Genomic DNA, 17,653 nt, shown 5'->3' on the forward strand with positions numbered 1-17,653 from the left:
GGTACTATGGTATAAAAATAGTGTCTCTTCACCACGCAGAAGGACGCGCTTGCCTGGCGCTGAGCGGGGCCGTCTCCACATACGTCATGAGCCATCTGTTTATTATACTTTACATTGCTCTTTTCTGCAGTTATATACACATCCTTTTGGGAGAAGGAAGGATATTAACATGGTACTAAATACCAAAAAACAAAACCAAAACAAAACAAAAAACCACAAACCAAAAGGGCACAAATAACCAAACATTCAACTGCTGCAGCACAGTAAAGTTAGCCACCTGTGTTCCTCCGCCCCACACCCAAATCCCACCAGACAGCCCCAGAGGAGCGGCACATGGGCTGCCGGACCCCGTGAAACAGTCCTAGAGTTCAACATCCACTTCAAAGAAACAACAGCGAACAAGCCTTTGAAACCCGGCTCAGCAACAAGCCCCCAGAAGCAGCCCATTTTCCTATGGCGCCTCTCGCTGTGGCGGTAGTCATGTTAGAAGACTGTTTTGTTTCTCTGTTTCCTATGAGAAGATTCACTGTCTGATTCGGTCTTCAGGAGCAAACAGCCCCCGCGCTGTTACTCAGCTACCTATAATATCTCTTGGGCAATGTTGTGGTTTAAAGTTCGTGTCAGCTCCCAGCATGCTTCCGACGCACAAATGAGGTAGTACACACAACACTGACGTTCAAGTTTTGATTTAGGCCTGCCTCCTGGCTCCTCGCCTCCTCAGTAGAGTTTGGACAGTCATCAGTGAAAGATTGTATTTCCAATAGTCAGAGGACATTGTGCTTTGTTTGTTTTTGAGATCACAGACTATGAGAATTTCTAAGTTATGACCGATTATGCTGCAGACACTTGTTTTTGCTCTTTTATTGATACACTAGCCAGCGCCACAGGCAGTTAGATCACGTACATGTGCGTGCGTGTGCGTGTGCGTGTGCGTGTGTGTGTGTGTGTGTGTGTGTGTAGGCTGCAGCAGGCCCCCCCCCCCCCCCCCGCGCCTGGACTGGGGTCACTGTCTTAGGATCTGTCCAAGTTTCGTTAGGGTACTCACAGTTCTTAAGTGGGCTTTGTAGAAAAATTAAATAACATGTTAATTTAAGAAATGGCAGGCCTTATTTTACTGAGGTGCTGCTACTAAGTCTCGGTGGTTTTGCTGCTTATTAAGTAGCATAGATTTCTCACATTGTCTACCTTAAGACAAAACAATAAATTGTAACAGGATTGTGTCTCCATTTTCTTTAAACCGAAGTACTATTTATAAAATACTTTACATCTTTTTAAATCTTCAAATTATAGACAAACCTCCCTAATACAAAATACTAAAAGTGCAATCATATAAATTAAGAGTTTGCAACCACACTATACACTATACAAACATTACCTTTTTATTGTACAGCTTTGATAATGTGAAATATTTACTCACAACTGTTTATAATGCTGTGAGTGGTGATGGTGATGTTTGTCTGCAACTCATTCCCTAATCAATGGCTGGGCTACAGACCAAACCAGAAAGAAAACCAAAAACTTCACATAGCAGCTACAAACACTTAAATTAAAAAAAAGAAGGAAGGAAGGAAGGAGGGAAGGAGGGAAGGAAGGAAGGAGGGAAGGAGGGAAGGAAGGAAGGAGGGAAGGAAGGAAGGAAGGGAGGGAAGGAAGGAAGGAAGGAAGGAGGGAAGGAGGGAAGGAGGGAAGGAGGGAAGGAGGGAAGGAGGGAGGGAGGGAAGGAAGGAAGGAAGGAAGGAAGGAAGGAAAGAAAGAAGGAAGGAGGGAAAGAGGGAGGGAGGGAAGGAAGGAAGGAAAGAAAGAAGGAAGGAGGGAAAGAGGGAGGGAGGGAGGGAAGGAAGGAAGGAAGGAAGGAAGGAAGGAAGGAAGGAAGGGCGGGCTTGTACTGACAGGTGCCTGCACACAAGAAGCATGCTATCTTTCCCAACAGAGTCACAACTCTGCCTGCACTGGAATAATCCTCGTATTTATAATAAAACAAATCTTTCTTTAAAAAAAAATCACATAGCCAGATGTATTCTGCAATACAAAAGCTTCATCTGAAGTTGGGCTATTTTATTGTCTATTACCCGCATTATCTTAACATTATAAATACTACCGACAAAGATCCGGTCGTAATACACAGCAGTGGTGACACCAAACCACGCCTTTGAGACAAAGTTCCTAAAACAGAGTTCAAGTTCCTACCTAACTGGAACAGGCCTGTGGGTTGGGGCTCCGGGTGCCAGGGCACGGCTCTCCTGGGAGGGGGCTGGGCCCTCTCTGTTCCCAAGAGTGTGGCAGCCGGTTTTAGACCGGATGTGTGGAGAAGGTTGCAGAGTTATTAAGAACAGTCAAGACCCCCGCGGAGCCACCTCTGGCAGCTGCACGGTGGGAGTGGAAGTGCTTTCTGCCAGGAGGGAAGCCTTAACCAGAGTCTAGGCAGAAAGGGTCCAAAGCCCGCCGCTCACACGGCTCGAGGAGGACGTGGGGCAGAGTGGACAGGCCGGGTCCCGTGCTGGCGGCTAGTTTATACCGATCTCCTTGTTGTCCTCAATGAACCTCGCGAAGGGACGGCCGGCTCCCGTCTCGGAGCTGGCTTTGTCCAGGCTGACCACGGGCGGGCTGCTGCCCGGGCGCACTTTGTCCACCGCACCCGTCACGGCTGCCAGAGGGGGAATGGCGCCTCCGCCTAGACTTACTGGGAGCTGGGGCACGCCTCCGTTCTGGATGACCGAGATCTCGTTGTTCTTCACGGCCAGCCCGTTGGTGATGGCTGCGGCATACTGGTTCCAAAAGCTGGGGTCCACGTTCATCGCCCGGGCTGCCAGGTCCTTCTGCAGCATCTCGGAGAACTTGAGGGCATCGCCGCCCAGGAGGGCCATGGGGTTGTCGACCGACAGGCGGCGGCCGCGCCGCGCGGGCGCGTTGTTCCACATGTGTGTGCCCATGTGAACCTGCGCGAGACACGGAGAGACCAGGCCCGGTGAGTGGACCTCAGCCGCAGGCCGAGCCCTGCCCGCTGCTGCTCCAGCGGGGACCACTCTAAACACGCAGCAAGGAAACCACCGGGGAAGTTACTGAGCCTCCCGTAAGTGCAAACCCCAGAAGGCCACCAGAGGACCTCTGAGAGCTTCAAGAACGAGAAGCCTTGTCCACGGTTCCCCCCCCCCCCCGCCCCCTTCACCCCCTTTGAAACCTCTGGAACTAGAACTGCGTGGCCACGCCTCTCTCTCCTGCTCTCACACATTCTGAAACATCCCGGAGGGAGTCTTGTGCAGCAGCCCAGCCCACAGGCAGCTTTTATCCTGCTCACATCCGCCAAGCCACCAGGGGCAACCTTTGGCTGTCTCTGGAGTTTGCAGGGGCCCAGACAGGAGGTCTCTGCAATGCTCGCTTGCACTGAGGATGGAGCCCAGAATGTTTAGGCACCAGGCTGGCTACCCTGGCCAGTGGTGGCTCCAGAGGAAGACAGTCTTACACAGACACACACACCTGGGTCTTTCTCCAGGCTCCCATGTGCACAGGGACTCTTCACCCACCCACAGGTCCTCTCAGCAGCCACATGGGCAATGGAACATTCCGGAAATCACAGAGCTAACCTCATCTCGTACTGCTTGTCTTTCAAGACCAAGTTTGCCACTGAGTTACAAAGTGTATGTCAGCCACCCTCCCAGGGCCAGAAGGGGTGGAGGCGGCAGGGGAGGGCGAGGCGGCAGGGGAGGGCATGGCTGCATCCCTGCATGGGCCCAGGCGCCCGTTCCCCTCCTCACAGCTTCGGGGAACGTGTGTGCGCCGGTGCACAGCCATGCACACACCGCTCATTACCAGTCCCTACCCCACCCGTGACCCACACGCATGCTCCGGGCCCTGTGAGGTGGCCACAGGAGTGGCTGTGCTCGGGCGGAGCGTCCCGGCCTTCTTACCTTGAGGTTGCCCTTGGTGGTGAAGGCCCTGCCACAGATGGTGCAGCCAAAGGGCTTCTCCCCGGTGTGGGTGCGCTCGTGGATCTGCAGGGCGCTGGCAGAGGAGAAGGTCTTCCCACATGACTGGCAATTGTGCTGCTTAGGTGTCCGGCGGGGTGGGGGTGCCAGCATGGGTGCCAGACCAGGGCTCATCACGGCCTGGGGCCCGGGGGGGAGCTGGACTCCGGCCGGTAGGGACGGGCCCTCACCCAGCGTGGGGGTCTTGCTGTGACCGTTCACTTCCATTTTGATCAGGGTTGGTGCGGGACTGGCGACCAGGCCAGGAGTGCTGTGGCTGGGACCTAGAGTAAAGTTGGGGTCAAACACCTGAGAAGGCAGCTCTCTCAATTTGTGCGTCAGCAAGTGTTGCTTTAAATTACCCATAGTGGAACAGCCCCGCCTGCAGACCGAGCAGACGAACGGCCGTTCCTTCGTATGGCTGCGGTGGTGGATTTCCAGCGCGCTCTTGCAAGCAAAGGGCTTGCCACACACACCGCACACCGTGCTCGCACACTTACCCCGCTCTCTGCTCAGGAACAGCAGGCTGAAGGGGGTCTCCTCCTTGATGGCCAGCCGGGCGGGCGGGCCCGCAGTCAGGTCCAGGGCGCCTCCACTGCCAGGCCCGGGCGGCGGGCTGTCCGGCCTCTCTGTCTTGAGGGGGATCTCCAGGGGCTCCTCCTGGGCACCGAGGCCTGGGGACTTGGAGCGGAAGCTCTCCCCATGGCTGTTGGTGGGCGAGAGGGCCTGCGAGGACGAGGACGAGGACAGGGCAGGGCTGCCGGCACTCCGGCTCTCCAGGTCTCCCACGGCAGACGACGAGTCATTGCTCAGGTGGTCACTGTCCCCAGAGCCGTTCTCCACGGCCTTCAAGCTGGTCAGCTGTGGGCAGTTCATGACCGAGTCGATCATCTTCATCTGATTCTCCAGGGCGGCAATGCTGGAGATGACGGAGGGGGGAGAGGGAGGGCAGGACCCCGAGTAGGAGAGGAGCGGTTTGGAGGAGTCGCTCGCCGTGTCCTTCAGCTCCGCGTCCTCCTCCATGGAATTGTCGTCCACGTCGTCGTCGTAGCTGCTCAGGGTCTCGGCACTCTTGTCGTCGAAGGGCAGCTCGGCGTCCATGGCGTCCGGGAAGCCGTCCGGCAGTGGTGTGTTGGGGATCTGGCCGCCCATGTGCATGCGGATGTGCTGCTGCAGCACCACGGCATTGGTGAACTTCTTCTGACAGATGGGGCAGGAGTGCTGCACACGCAGGGGCGGCTTCGCCCGGTGCACCCCGAAGTGCGTCTTCAGGTTGCCTTTGGTGGTGAAGGCGCGGCCGCAGATCTTGCACTTGAAGGGCCGCTCGCCCGTGTGCGTGCGGTAGTGCATCTTGAGCGCGCTCTGGCAGCTCAGCACACGGTGGCAGATCGCACACTGGTTGGGGTCCGTCATCTTCCGGTCGATGTTCTCCACCAGCTGCTGCAGCTTCGAGGTCTCTGACGTCGGCATGGAGTCGAGCAGCCCCCCAAAGGGAAACTGGGCCTTGAACTGCTCAGAGACCGCAGGAAGACCGGGGCTTCCCAGGCTCGCGGAGGCACTGTCCGTCCCGGTGGTGGCTGAGGCCGTGGGCAGCCCGCCCACCTGCCCTGCCGCCACGGGAGCCTCCCCGGTCCTGGCACTGGCACAAGGCAGGCTGACCGGCTCGGTTTTCGTCAGAGCAGGCCCACTGAGCAGCGGCTGTGGGGACTCAGCCGTCCCCGCCACGCCAGACTCCACGTGGCCCAGGCCCGGGGACATGCAGTCGCTGGACGCCGGTGAGGGCCTCTGCGGGGAGCGGCTGGCGGGGGTGACGCTCGGGGAATCTGAGTAGCTGTGCGCGCCCGAGATGGTCGGGGGCAGCTGCAGCCCCGCGGACGTGGGCAGCGTGGGCAGCACTGGCTTGCTGTCCAGCCAGGTGGTCACCGGCTTCTCCGGGGGCAGTGACATGCCGTAGGGGATGCCCGAGCAGGTGGGCACGTTGTCCAGGTACTCGGGGACCGGGTAGGGGTTCATCTGGATGTGGGGGTACTTCTCCTTGTGCCTCTGGAAGTGCACCTTCAGGTTGCCTTTGGTGGAGAAGCGGTTCCCGCAGATGTTGCACTTGAAGGGCCGCTCCCCCGTGTGCGAGCGCAGGTGGATCTGCAGCGCGCTGTCGCTGCCGAAGACCTTGGCGCAGAACCGGCACTTGTGCTTGAAGAAGGGGTCCTCGGCGCTGGCCTTGGGCTCGAACACCGACACGTTCGGGGGCTTGCCCTTGCGGTGCTTCATCAGGGCGGACAGGGGGTCCAGCGCGTTGGCTGTGGCGGCGATGCTGACCAGCGGGTTGGGGAAGATGACGCTGCTGCTGGCCGAGGTCTGAGGTAGCAGGGGATTTGGCAGGCCGGGGCCCGAGCCCGGGGGTGGCCCGGGGGCCAGGGCCGGAGACGTGGATGCGCTCTGGGGCTGGGGCGCGCCGCCCACAGCGCTGGACGCGGAGGCAGCGGCTCCGGAGCCCGGGCCGGCACCGGAGGCCGCCGGGGCCCCGGGCTCCGCGGGACCCCCAGGGCCGGAGCCGGGCTGCGGCGGGGCCTGGGGGGCGTCCTCGAAGGCCGCCGGTGGGGCGTCGGCGGGGCCTGAGCCCGCGGGGCCAGCGCCGGGCCCCGCCGTGGACAGCTGCAGGGCCGGGTGTGGTCCCGGGCCCTGGAGCGGGGCCGGGGCGGGCGCGGGCGCACCGGGGTGCAGCGGGGCGCGCGCGGGCGGGCGGCTCATCAGGGCCACCTGGCTGCGGATCTGCTCGATGAGCTGCAGCTGGTGGATCTGCTGCTGCTGCAGGGCCACGAGCTGCTCCAGGATGGCGGGGATGGCCACGGTGCCCGCCGCGCCCGCCGCGCCCCCTGCGCGCGCGCCCTGCGAGAACTGTGCCACGGCCACCTTGGTGCCCAGCAGCGTCTCCAGCGTCACGTTGGTGCTGGGCACGCCGAAGGCGGGCGCGGGCTCGGGCGCCGGGGGCAGCGCGGCCGGCGCGGGCGCGGCCGGGCCCGGCAGGCCCTGGTCGGCCGGCGCGCCCTCCACGTCCATGGGCTCGGCCGCCTCGTCCGGGGCCTTCAGCTCGCCGCCGTCGGCCGCGCCCGCCTCCTCGGCCGCCTCGCTCTCGCTGCGCTCGCCGCCGCCGGGCGAGCTGGCGGGAGAAGGTTCCGGAAACTCCTCGGCGGGCGGGGCGGGCGCATCCTCGCGCACGATCAGCACCAGCGGGTTCTTGGTGCAGCTCCGCTTGTGGCGCAGGAAGTCCGTCCACTTGAAGAACTCGGCGCAGCATTTCTCGCAGACGCTGGTCTCCTCGCCGCCGCTGCGGCTGTCGTGGCCGCTGTCGCCGTCCTCCGCGCCATCCCCGGGGCCTAGGAGACCAAGACACCGGAGGGTCAGCCGCCGCCATGGCGCGCGCCCGCCCGCCCCCCCGCGCGCGCGGTCGATGGCTTTTATTCCCTACAAATTACCCCACTTCCCCGGCGCGGGCGTCCCCGCCGCGGCTCGCTCTCGCTAGCTAATCATTTTCCTAGCGCCATCCATCAAAGGATGGGGCGCTCTCCGCGCTGGAGGCCGCTCCTTAATGGCATTCCATAGGCCGCATCGATTTCCGATGGCGTCCTGCGGCCGGCCGGGTGCACCCTGGGCCTCCCGGCGGCTCCCCGGCGACCTTCCCCGCGCGCCGGCCGCCCGTGGGGCCCCGGTCCCGCGTGGCCGGCGGCGGCGGCGCGCACCCCAGGCCCGGCGCGCACGCGGGCCCCGCCCCAGGAGCCCCTCCAGGCTCCCCCGGCCTCCCCAGCCCCGAGTCCCCAGGCTCCCCCAACCCCCCCAGCCCTCGGCCCCCCCGGCCCCCCCTGGCCTCCCCCAGCCCCGCGCTTTCCTGCCCCAGCGCCACCCAGCTGGCCACACACCGGTGACACTGCTGCTCAGAACACCACCTCCACGCCGCGTGCGCCCAGGTGACCACCAACACAGGCCAGGCCTGAAATGCGGCCTGTGTCACACAACGCACTGGCTGTGCCAGATGCAATATTTCTTGGCAAAAGGAACCAAAATTACATGTTATTGTGATTAGCCAATAGAGTTCAGCGGATTGTTAACAAACTAGGAATTATATATTTAAAGTTCATTTATGTTGACATGTTTAACATGAGAATGCTGTAGTCAGACACACTTTTGGTACCTATTTTCATCTATTCTCATAGAAAGACTTAGCAAATTATATGCTTGTGCCATAGTGGGAAACCCTCTAATTGGTTACACATGTTTAATTACTGTTGTAGGCAGCCACTTCCTCCGTCTCCCCTTACCCTCTTGTGCCGAATAACAACCGTGTGTAATGCACAACTCTCATTCACACCTGATCAAATAAATAGCTGTGCAGGAACCAGCCACCAGCACCCAGGCCAGCTTCAGGCTCCTACTCTTGGGGTGGCTTGGTTGGGGAGCCAAGCCCGGGCTGCCTGGTCCGAGGTGCCAGCCTGGGCAGGTGACTGAGCTGCTTTTCCTCATCTGGCAGAAGGAGTGACAGCAACCAATCAGTCCCGGCAGAGCGAATGACAGCAGCAAGTCAGCCCTTTGTTAAACATGCAAACTTAAGTCCCAGAACAAAACATCCTTCAGCCTCTGCCCTAGAAATGCTCTGTGGCTCTAACACCAATCTGCTAAAAAAAAAAAAAAAAAAAAAAAAAACACAAACAAACAAACAAAAAACCACAATAAATAAATAAAACAGTAACTCTCCCGATTTTTCCTTAAAGGCTCTGGAAAAAAATAATTCAGAACTGGAGTTCAGTAGAGAAATACGATTTTTAAAAAATTTCCTATGAAAGCCAATTGCTAGTCTCCTGAAAACAAAAATAAAAAAAAAAATTGACACTGGTCTGCTCCTCATGAGGCCATTATTTCCAGGTAATTTATACATGCCTTTAAAAAATTATTAGCAGCATTCAATTAGCATTTTCTTAACTGGCTAAGCTATTTGAAGAGGAAAAGAAGTTAGAGCCGGCAGCCCATAAAGCCGTAGACTTTTAAACTAAATTCAGTGCGAGATCAGGCTGGGAGGAGAAGTCTCATTACAGTGTGGGGGAAGGAATGTAATAGGTATGCAGTGAGGTTGAGGGTAGCTAGGAGCAAAGACACAGCTGATTTATACAGCAGATAGGCACGGTAACAAAACAAATATTCTCTACCCAACTTTGCACAATGTATGCAAACTCTAATTGTAAACCTGCTAAGGTTAGGGAACAGGATTTAAAAAAAAAGCCTAAAGTCTTTAAATAAAAAAGTCACTAATGCTTGGGAAAAAATAGGCTATTTGAAATTCAAGTCATTTATTTTTTTTTCTTCACAAAAATGCCAAGAACTTGTTTTAAAATTTCTTTAACTGTGGACTATTCTTCAGACTCACATATTAAAATAAAAACCCAAGTAAGCTTAAGAAAAAAAGCTCTCATCATCAAATACATAGAACAATGAACATTTTTTAAAAGTTGATTTTCAAGATTTTAAAGCTATCACAGAACACTACTTTTAGTACTTTTTAAAAATGAAATCTCAAGTTAAAAATTGCTATTCCTTGAAAGATTTTCTGCAGGCAATTCCTTCAAGGAAGGAAAATGTACAGCCTATCCCATGTGCCAAATTCATTCACATGGTTTATAAATTTTAATTATGTAAAGCGTACCACAAGAACACCTTTTGTAAATTTGGAACATGTATTAGGGACAGTTCCCTGAAAAAATGCTTAAAAGTTGAGCTGACTTCTCTATCACTAAAATGAGTGCAGGGTTGAGTTAATTTACATAACTGTAAGCAATTCCCTTTACAAATGAACTCTCTCCAGATTTTCTTTGTAAGGAACTACAGCATGTGGCACAGAGAAACACTTCGTTTTACAAAAAGGTCTCCTGCTTTTCTGCAAGGTTTTGACCCAAACAAATCTGTTTACCTTCAAGATTTGCATTTTCACATTCCCATTAGTTTTCTTATGTGCTAAGTGTTTTTAGGGTCCACTTCTAGATGCATGGAAATCTAGATGAGTTGCCCCTGGCCATTCTGATGTTTCCCTTTGGAAGGAGGTTAAATCACAACTTCTCCTCAACTGTGGAAACTATGCACAGAGCATTGAAGCACTTTCTGTCAAAAAAATGCCATTTTGTTTAATGCAGTTTTAATGACAGCCTCAACACGATGATGTGCTTTTCAAAGTACAATAATCATTCATCTACAGTCCTTCAAATTGAAGAAGTAAATTGTGAAAAACGGCATCCTGACCATTTGGATCTGGTAACAGTTCATTATGTTTGTGAACTGAAGGAAATGAAAATGATGACAAATGTATTTATAAGAAAAAGATTCACCATAGATTTTTCCCCTAAAACATCCTAAAAACTACAGCTAGTGTGTATATATGTACGTGGGGAAACGCCAATTCCTATATCTTATTGGATGAGAATTCCTACTTTTAATTTCCACTAGACTCGGTATAAAAACACCAATATCACAGTGACCTCCATGGTCATTTTCATATGCTCAAAGGACAGTGTGTGATCAAAATCTGAAAGCGATTAGCATTCCATAAAGCTACAAGTAAGCAGACATTTCTTTAAGATAGTTGTGATGCAGAAGAGTATCCTGGCAAGGTGGAGTTGAACGGTTTGCATGTGCCGAAGATATTGGGGGGCAAAGGAAAAAGGGAGGGGGTGCTGATGAGAACAACCCCAGGTTTTGACTTCTGATGCGTTCTGCAGAGAAAGGAAATCTGTGACTTGCTTCTAGGGCTCGTCTTCCTTTAATAAAGGCATCTAACTAGGCACTATTTATTTTAGTGTTTTCCATAACAAGAAACCTTGTCGTATCACTGCTACAGCCCCTCCATCCTGCCATCTTAGTTTAAGCCAATATCGTGTCAGACTCAAATGTATTTAAAATGCATTTAACCATCTTTTAATTAAACTTGCATTTTGAACTGGCCATTATGCTCTAAAAATAAAAGCCATTGTGCCCATTGCTTAATATGGCTCAGAATTTTTATTTCAAGGTAAAATCTTGCCAGGGAGAAGATCTTAAATGCTAGGAGGACAGTGTAAGTTTGAGAAATTTATTATGAATGCAACTTTCTTTTTTGTTTCTTTAAGGGGAGGAATTAAAAAACAAGCATTGTAAACATTATCATTAGTGTCAAAGTAATTTATTTTCTGCATGCCGATTCTTCAACTAAGCAATTTAAAACTGTAAGCAGGCAAGGGACTAAGCAGGAATTTTTATAGTACATAGGGTTGTACTAGGAAGACAAGAAAGATGCCAACCAGACCACCAAGTGATGTGGTCTCCCTCTCAGCGGGCCGGAGGGCCGGCTAGCAGGAGCAGCTGCTCAAGGGCTCTTGCAAAGAGCCACATGCCTCTCTGCTTCTGGGAAATAGCCCTCCCTGGAACCAAAGGCATGCCAAGCCAGTGGCGCAACAATGGTCACCTGCACCAAAGAGACTGAAAAATGTTGATGGGTTGCACTGCACGTTTCCAGGGCTTCTAACTGCATCATGCTTCCACTTGTTGGGTGAGTTCTGCTGGTTCCCACCACAGTGGGAGAAAAACACAGAGCCCTTCAGAGAGCCCTGGCTTCCAGAGGAAGCTTCACCATGGTCTTTAAACACACACACACACACACACACACACACACACACACACACACACACACACACACACACACACAGTGTAGCTTTCCTCAGCCAGATCAAACAGCGTGTTGAAGGAAAATATCCTAGCTCATCATAAAAGAATTCCCTAACACAGACTCAGGCAGCCAAGCAGCCTCTCCGTGACAGAAAACGCCCGTGTTCCACCTTCTCATCCTCTCTCAAGGAATGGCCTATCAGAAGACAAGCACATTTTTTTTTTTTTGCCATGACCCTTTTGAAGCCACATGTGAAAAGCACTGTTGTAGCATAGAAGGATATCTGAACATGCAGCTTTCTTTAACAATTTCTAAATGCAGTTCTTACAGAGCCTTTTTATTTTCTCTTTTCAGGAGCTCAACGCCTTGTACATAAGCTTACCAATTACAGAGAAGTAGTAAGAAAGGGCTTATATAATTTTGCTAAGGACTTTGTTCAGTTACAATTCGGTAACATATTTTTAATTCACTACAATTAACAAAGGGAGTGGCTAAACTGGTTTAGCCCAGGAAAAAGCACGTTAACTTCACCCCTTTAATGAGTAACTTTGAAATGCCACATAGGTCTTCAGGACAGGAAATCACACTTTCTCCTAACGGTCACGTCCCTTCCAAACCTAGTGAGCATTTTTCAAGTTTTCCTAAATTGTTAGGAGACACTTATTTTCTTGCAAATTAATTCTTTTTAACTCCTTATGATAGCCTTGAATCCCATAAAGAAAGATGAATTATCACATACGGAGCCCAAGCTGTGACACAGGAGGAGACAAATAGAGATCCCCACTGTGTTTAACAATGTAGAAGAAATTCCAGGCGCAATAGAAAAAACCCGGTGTCCTCTCCCCCAGCCGGCAGGCAGCGTGTGCTCCGGAGCTGAACGGTGGAGGGCACTCTTGTCACACTCAGCTCCGCGATGACCCACACTCGCTCGGTGGCCCACATCTCGAATCCGTGAAGTCTCGGCCACCTGTGGCCGAGGTGCCACTCGCCTGCCTGCCGGGTTCCCGGTGGGTGAGCACCGGCCAGGGAGCACGTGCTCCTCTGCGGTAAGTGTGCGAGCTTGGGCTTGAGCTCCTGCCCCTCCGCACCAGAATGCCCTGTTTGTTACACTTCAAAGTCACACAATTGTCCTTTCAACCAGCTGCCACCCTGTGCTCACACGCACAGCAAACACACTCACTGGGCTATCTGTGCCTAACGAGAAACAGAAACCTGCGTGTGTCTGCAAAAGAAAAAAAAAAGTCAAAATTTGGCAAGGGAGGGAGTGGAACAAGAGTGTACGAAGTCATCTTTGGTTAGGATGAGATGGCTGGAATGGAGGACGAGGTCTTCACGATCTCCCAAGCAAAACTTCACTTCTATCTGAAAGCACGCCTGGTCAAAGTGTCTTCACGGCACGCAAGCATGTTCAAATCCACGGCACAAATAAATTCACAGAGAGAAAGCAGGCCAGCTGTAGAAATGCCTCAGCGCGGGGTGGCTCTTCCGCATGCAGGAGAAGGGCAACCATGTACGGCTCCCGCTGCCGGGGGCCCGGGTTAAATCACTTCCACCCCGACGCCACCTCAGGAGCTGCCGCATTTCTGCAGGAGGCATTTGCTCACAAGCAGAAAAACCGTCCTGGAAAAGCCCGGGATTCTGCACGGTACAAAGCGTACAAAAGAAACCAGTCAGGGCCACTGTGAGGGGCGAGGGGCGAAGCTGAGTGGGGACAAAGTGCCTGCAGGGTTACTGAAATGCCTCAACGTGCAAGGGCCCCTTCAAAAGGAATCTGGGTTCTCTCCTCCCAAGAACTATAAACACCTGTGCTGGCCGAGATGGCATTTGATAAGCTGTGCCCTGCAGAACAAACTTGCAGGATCTCTAGTTAACACGCAGACCGTGTTCACGCTTAGCAGAACAGCCCTGAATCTGGTCGCAAGGTCAACAGCACAGATGCACTAATTGTGTTATGAGCTTGACATCTAGTGGCCACCCCTGTCAGGGCAAAGCAGACAAAGGTTAAGTCAGCAAGGCTGACCAAGCTCTCCTCAGGGCCCACCTTCAGGGAGAGGCAGGCGCCCAGGCCCGCCAGTGCCCTGAGGCCCTCCTTGCACACACTGACCAGCCTTCTCGGCCTCACCATGGGAAGAAGAGCCACCTGCTTGCAGAACTAATGGGGGCAGGGGACGACTGGAACACAGGAACCACTGGGCACCACACCGCTGGCTGCTGCTCTTTTTGGTGGGCACGTGTCAAACACGAGAACCTTTCTCTAACATTCCACAGCCAATCCATTAGTTTATTAGGATTAATATTCTGTACCCTAACTTGCCGGTTCCACCACACAGTCAACTGCAGTTTAAGTCATCAGTGTTGAAATTTTAAGAAAATTCTGATGCTATTTTTAAAATGAAAAGTTTAAAGGAATGCTAACGCTACTTGATTACCACGCACATTTTATGTCTGACTACATCTTAAGTGTGTGGCAACTTAACATAAGCTGTAATTACAAAGCAGTTCCACCAGTAGTAGTACAATTAGTTCACACCTTCATGAGAGAGACTGAGTGAGACAGGCGGCTTTCTCTTATTCTGGAAAGCAGACGGGAGCTCATGTGGGGAAGAAGCCAATGAAACAGCAATAAATTAATAATCTTCTGCTATCATATTATAAAAAAGCCATGCTTCGTGGAAGCATTTTATTGCATTGAAAGATGGTGACAAATAACCCCACTAAGCCGCTAAGAAGACCTTTAGTTAATTTTAAGAGCCTGTACTAACACCACACTGAAGAATGCAGTTGTGACCGACGTCAGTCCCCAGAACAGAAATCCTACTGTAAGGCTGCTGCCTGCCCCTCAAAAAACATTCCTCAGGACCCCTGGACAGCAGAGCTCAATGGTGCAAGTGAAATACAACCTACCCATCAGCTCATATACAAAATAATAATAATAATCAGTTGCTAAGTCATTCCTGCTATTCTTCTTCACTTTTTCCTTCTTCTGGCTCTGAACACATCTAAAAATACTGGTTTGATGTTAAAAGTTTAAAATGCACTACCTAAAAAAATCTCCAACTCTGGTTGCATGACTGTGAGATGTGAATAACTGAAACCCATTTTTGTGGTTCACTGGAAAATGCATGTTAAAACAGGTTAAGTTTAAAAAGTGTTGGGTTTTTTTTTAAAAGAAATGCTTTCAAATCCTTCCTTTCCTTTTCTAAGATGACTTTCTACCTTTCACGTTTCAGAGAAAACAATGTGCCTGTGGATGACAGAATGTGGCTTCTGCATTGTCCCTTTTGGTATGCTGAATTGTAAATGTGCGTTGGGGTGGGGGTGGGGGGAGCTCTGCATGTACAGATAAAAGAAAAAAGACCTCTCCAGCGAGCTGGTGGCCTTCCCTCCCTGAATTTAAACACACTCTGTGAATTCCACTAGTAAATTCTTAGGTCATAGGCTCACCACATTTGAAAGGATTTTAAAGATAGCCATATACTGTAAACTGGCATTAAATAAAAACACTTTGAAGCAATTAGTGCCAACAGCCAGAATGCAGGATGGCAAACTGTTTTAAATTACAATGTCCTTTTGTTCTTCCTTAATACGTGCTTTCCTTCTAAGGACAGTAAAATACATCTTTCTTAAATTGCATTTTATGCAGCGCAGGATGGCAACAGTACTCTTAAAGTTCTTAGTGAGAGTTAAGTGCGGCACTGTCTTTGGAAGTTTTAATTAGTTTTTCCTCAGGGGGAAAAAAAATCTTCAGCTGATTCATGATTGGTGGCATGGATTTAACTAAACTCCAGGCTGCACCACATTTCCTTCTACGACAGGAATGAAATAGCTAGTCAATGGTTAATTTCCACCAAAGGGCAACCTTGGAACTTGCCCCGCGCCATCCTTTTCTAGGTCTGCACGCGGCATTCGTTTCCTCGCAGTACTCCAGGTCTATCTGGAGAACACTTGTACCTTGTCTGCCTAAGCACCAAAGCCTGAAAAATAAGTCGTAAACACACAGGCTTAAAAAGATGTCTGCAAACGAACGAGCCCTGCTGAGATCCATCCACTGAGCCGGATTTTCTTTTCTTTTTCTTTTTGCACCCAGCGTTTGCGGCGCATCCTCCACGCCTGGCTCCGCGGCGCGCGGCGGCCCCGCGCGGCTCGGGGACGGCCCGAGAACGCACAACCTGGGCACGGCGGCGCCGCTCCCCCTGCCTCCCACGGAACCAGGGCTCGGAGGCCGTCGGGTCGCGCTCGGTGACTTGGCTCGTGTTCCTTTCTTAAAAAAGTGAAAATAAAAACAAGACGGCAGCCCGGCGGCCTCGCAGCCCCGCGCGCGGGCGCCGCGGAGCCCGGGCGCGCGGCGTCTCCTCCGCTCCGGGGCGCTCGGCGCGGCCTCGGGGCTCCCCGGGCCGCCCGGCTCCCCCGCCGCACGGCGCTGCCCGGCCGGCCGGCCGCCGACCACCGAGCTGACGCCAAGCATTCGCATTCGCGCCCCGGTAAACGGCGACCCACGGGGCCGGGCGGCGGCCAGTGCGGATTCGCAGCTACGCAGCGGCCGCCAGGAGGAAGCGCGAACCCGCCTGTCCGGGACGCGAGGTCGCGCTTCGGAAGGGCGGACGGTCTTTCTCCCGCGGCAGAAATCAATCCATTCACTGGATCGTGCAGTCATCGAGGGGGATACAAAACAAACCGAGTGTGAGAAATGCGGCGTGGAGACGCAAACACGACAGAAACACCATTTCCATGACAAAAAGACCCTTTGTTCCGCGGCCACCCGACAGCTCGCCCCGGGTTCGAATCCCGGCCGGCGGGCGGGCGAGGGAACCGGAGCCCCGGCAACTCCGGGAAGTTGGCCGGCCGCGCGCGCGTGCGGCGCGGATCCCCCGCGCCCCGCCCGGCCCCGCGCCGGCGCCCCGGGCGCCCCCAGCTCCGGTACACCGGACCGGCGCCAGCTGCGAACGTCCCTTCACTTTGGGGGTTCGGAAGTGGCTACCAGAGAAACTACGCCGAGGGAACCGCTCGCCGCGGCCCGGCCGGAGGAAAACTTGAGCGCCGCCGGGAAGGCGCAGGGTCCCCGCCGCGTGCAGCGCCGGTGCCGGCGCCCCGCAGGGCTCGGCCCGCTCCCCTCCCGGGACGGCCATTAGCGAGGCCCGGGCTCGGTCGGAGCCTGCGCGCCGCGGCCCGCGGCCCCTCCGCTCGGCCGGGTCGCCGCGCCGGGACCAACGACGGCCAGGCCGGGGGCGCGGGGACGGGGAGGACCGCGGGGGGCTCCGGCCCCGGCGGCCGAACAAAGCTGGCCGGGCGGAGGTCTCGCGGCCCGCTGAGTCCCGGGCGCGACCCCTGCTGCTGGGCCCGGCCGGGGTCCGGGCGCGCCCCGGAGGCGCCGCCGCCATCGAGCTCAGCCCCGGCCTCCGCGCGCAGCGAGGTGACAGGGATCCCGGGGGACCCTCGGGTCCTCCGGCGGCGAGGGCCCCGGCAGTCCCCGCGCCCGCTGCGCGCGGCTCGGGAGTCGGAGCAGCGGAGCAAGTTCACTCGGCCCGTAACTCCGATGCGCTCTCCGGCGCAGCCCCGGGACCCGGCGCCGACACTTACGGGCGGGCATCAGAGAACTTTCTCTGGTCCGGGTCGGCGCGGCCTCCCCCGCCGCCCGCGCTTCCCGTCCGGAGAGGGCGCCCCGAACCCCCGGCCGCCCCGCGGCCCCGGCCCTCACCGTGCTCGGGAGCCCCGTCCGGCGGCGGCAGTTCCTCGTCCGACCTGAGGTGCTGGGGCTTGGCCTGCTTGCGCCGAGACATACTGCTAGCGGCGCTCGGGGCCCGCGCGGGGCCGCAGCATCCGCGGGGCGGCCGGCGGGGACGGCGCGGGGCGGGCGCGGGGCGGCCGGGCGGGCGCGGGGCGCGGGGCGGCGGCGGCGGCGGCGGCGGCTGCGCGGGCCGCGCATGGGGCTGAGCAATTAGGCTGGTGAATAATGCGCGGCCATTACCGAGGGCCGCGCCGATTGGCCGGCCTCCAGCGGCCTATGCAAATGAGG

The 17,653-nt window shown here is 54.8% G+C and overlaps 1 protein-coding gene across 3 annotated transcripts; it reads right to left on the reverse strand.

The window, feature by feature from the left end:
• Nucleotides 1–1,850: 1,850 nt before the first annotated feature.
• Sall3 (spalt like transcription factor 3) lies at nucleotides 1,851–17,417 on the reverse strand. 3 transcript variants are annotated; one of them, XM_090353548.1, is made up of 4 exons: nucleotides 17,336–17,417; nucleotides 4,463–7,336; nucleotides 3,906–4,246; nucleotides 1,851–2,936 (listed from the first exon to the last, which is right to left on the reverse strand). In XM_090353548.1, exons 1-4 carry the CDS (start codon nucleotides 17,415–17,417, stop codon nucleotides 2,505–2,507), a joined length of 3,729 nt encoding a protein of 1,242 aa, XP_090209674.1. In that variant the 3' UTR covers nucleotides 1,851–2,504. The 3 variants fall into 3 exon arrangements, with proteins under 3 accessions (XP_090209674.1, XP_090209673.1, XP_090209672.1); XM_090353547.1 differs by adding an exon at nucleotides 12,565–12,567 and having other exon boundaries at nucleotides 3,906–7,336; XM_090353546.1 differs by having other exon boundaries at nucleotides 3,906–7,336.
• Between the last annotated feature and the right edge of the window lie 236 nt (nucleotides 17,418–17,653).

This window comes from Megascapheus bottae, chromosome 19 (assembly GCF_031878675.1).
Source record: "Megascapheus bottae isolate mThoBot1 chromosome 19, mThoBot2.hap1, whole genome shotgun sequence".
Lineage (NCBI taxonomy): Eukaryota > Metazoa > Chordata > Mammalia > Rodentia > Geomyidae > Megascapheus > Megascapheus bottae.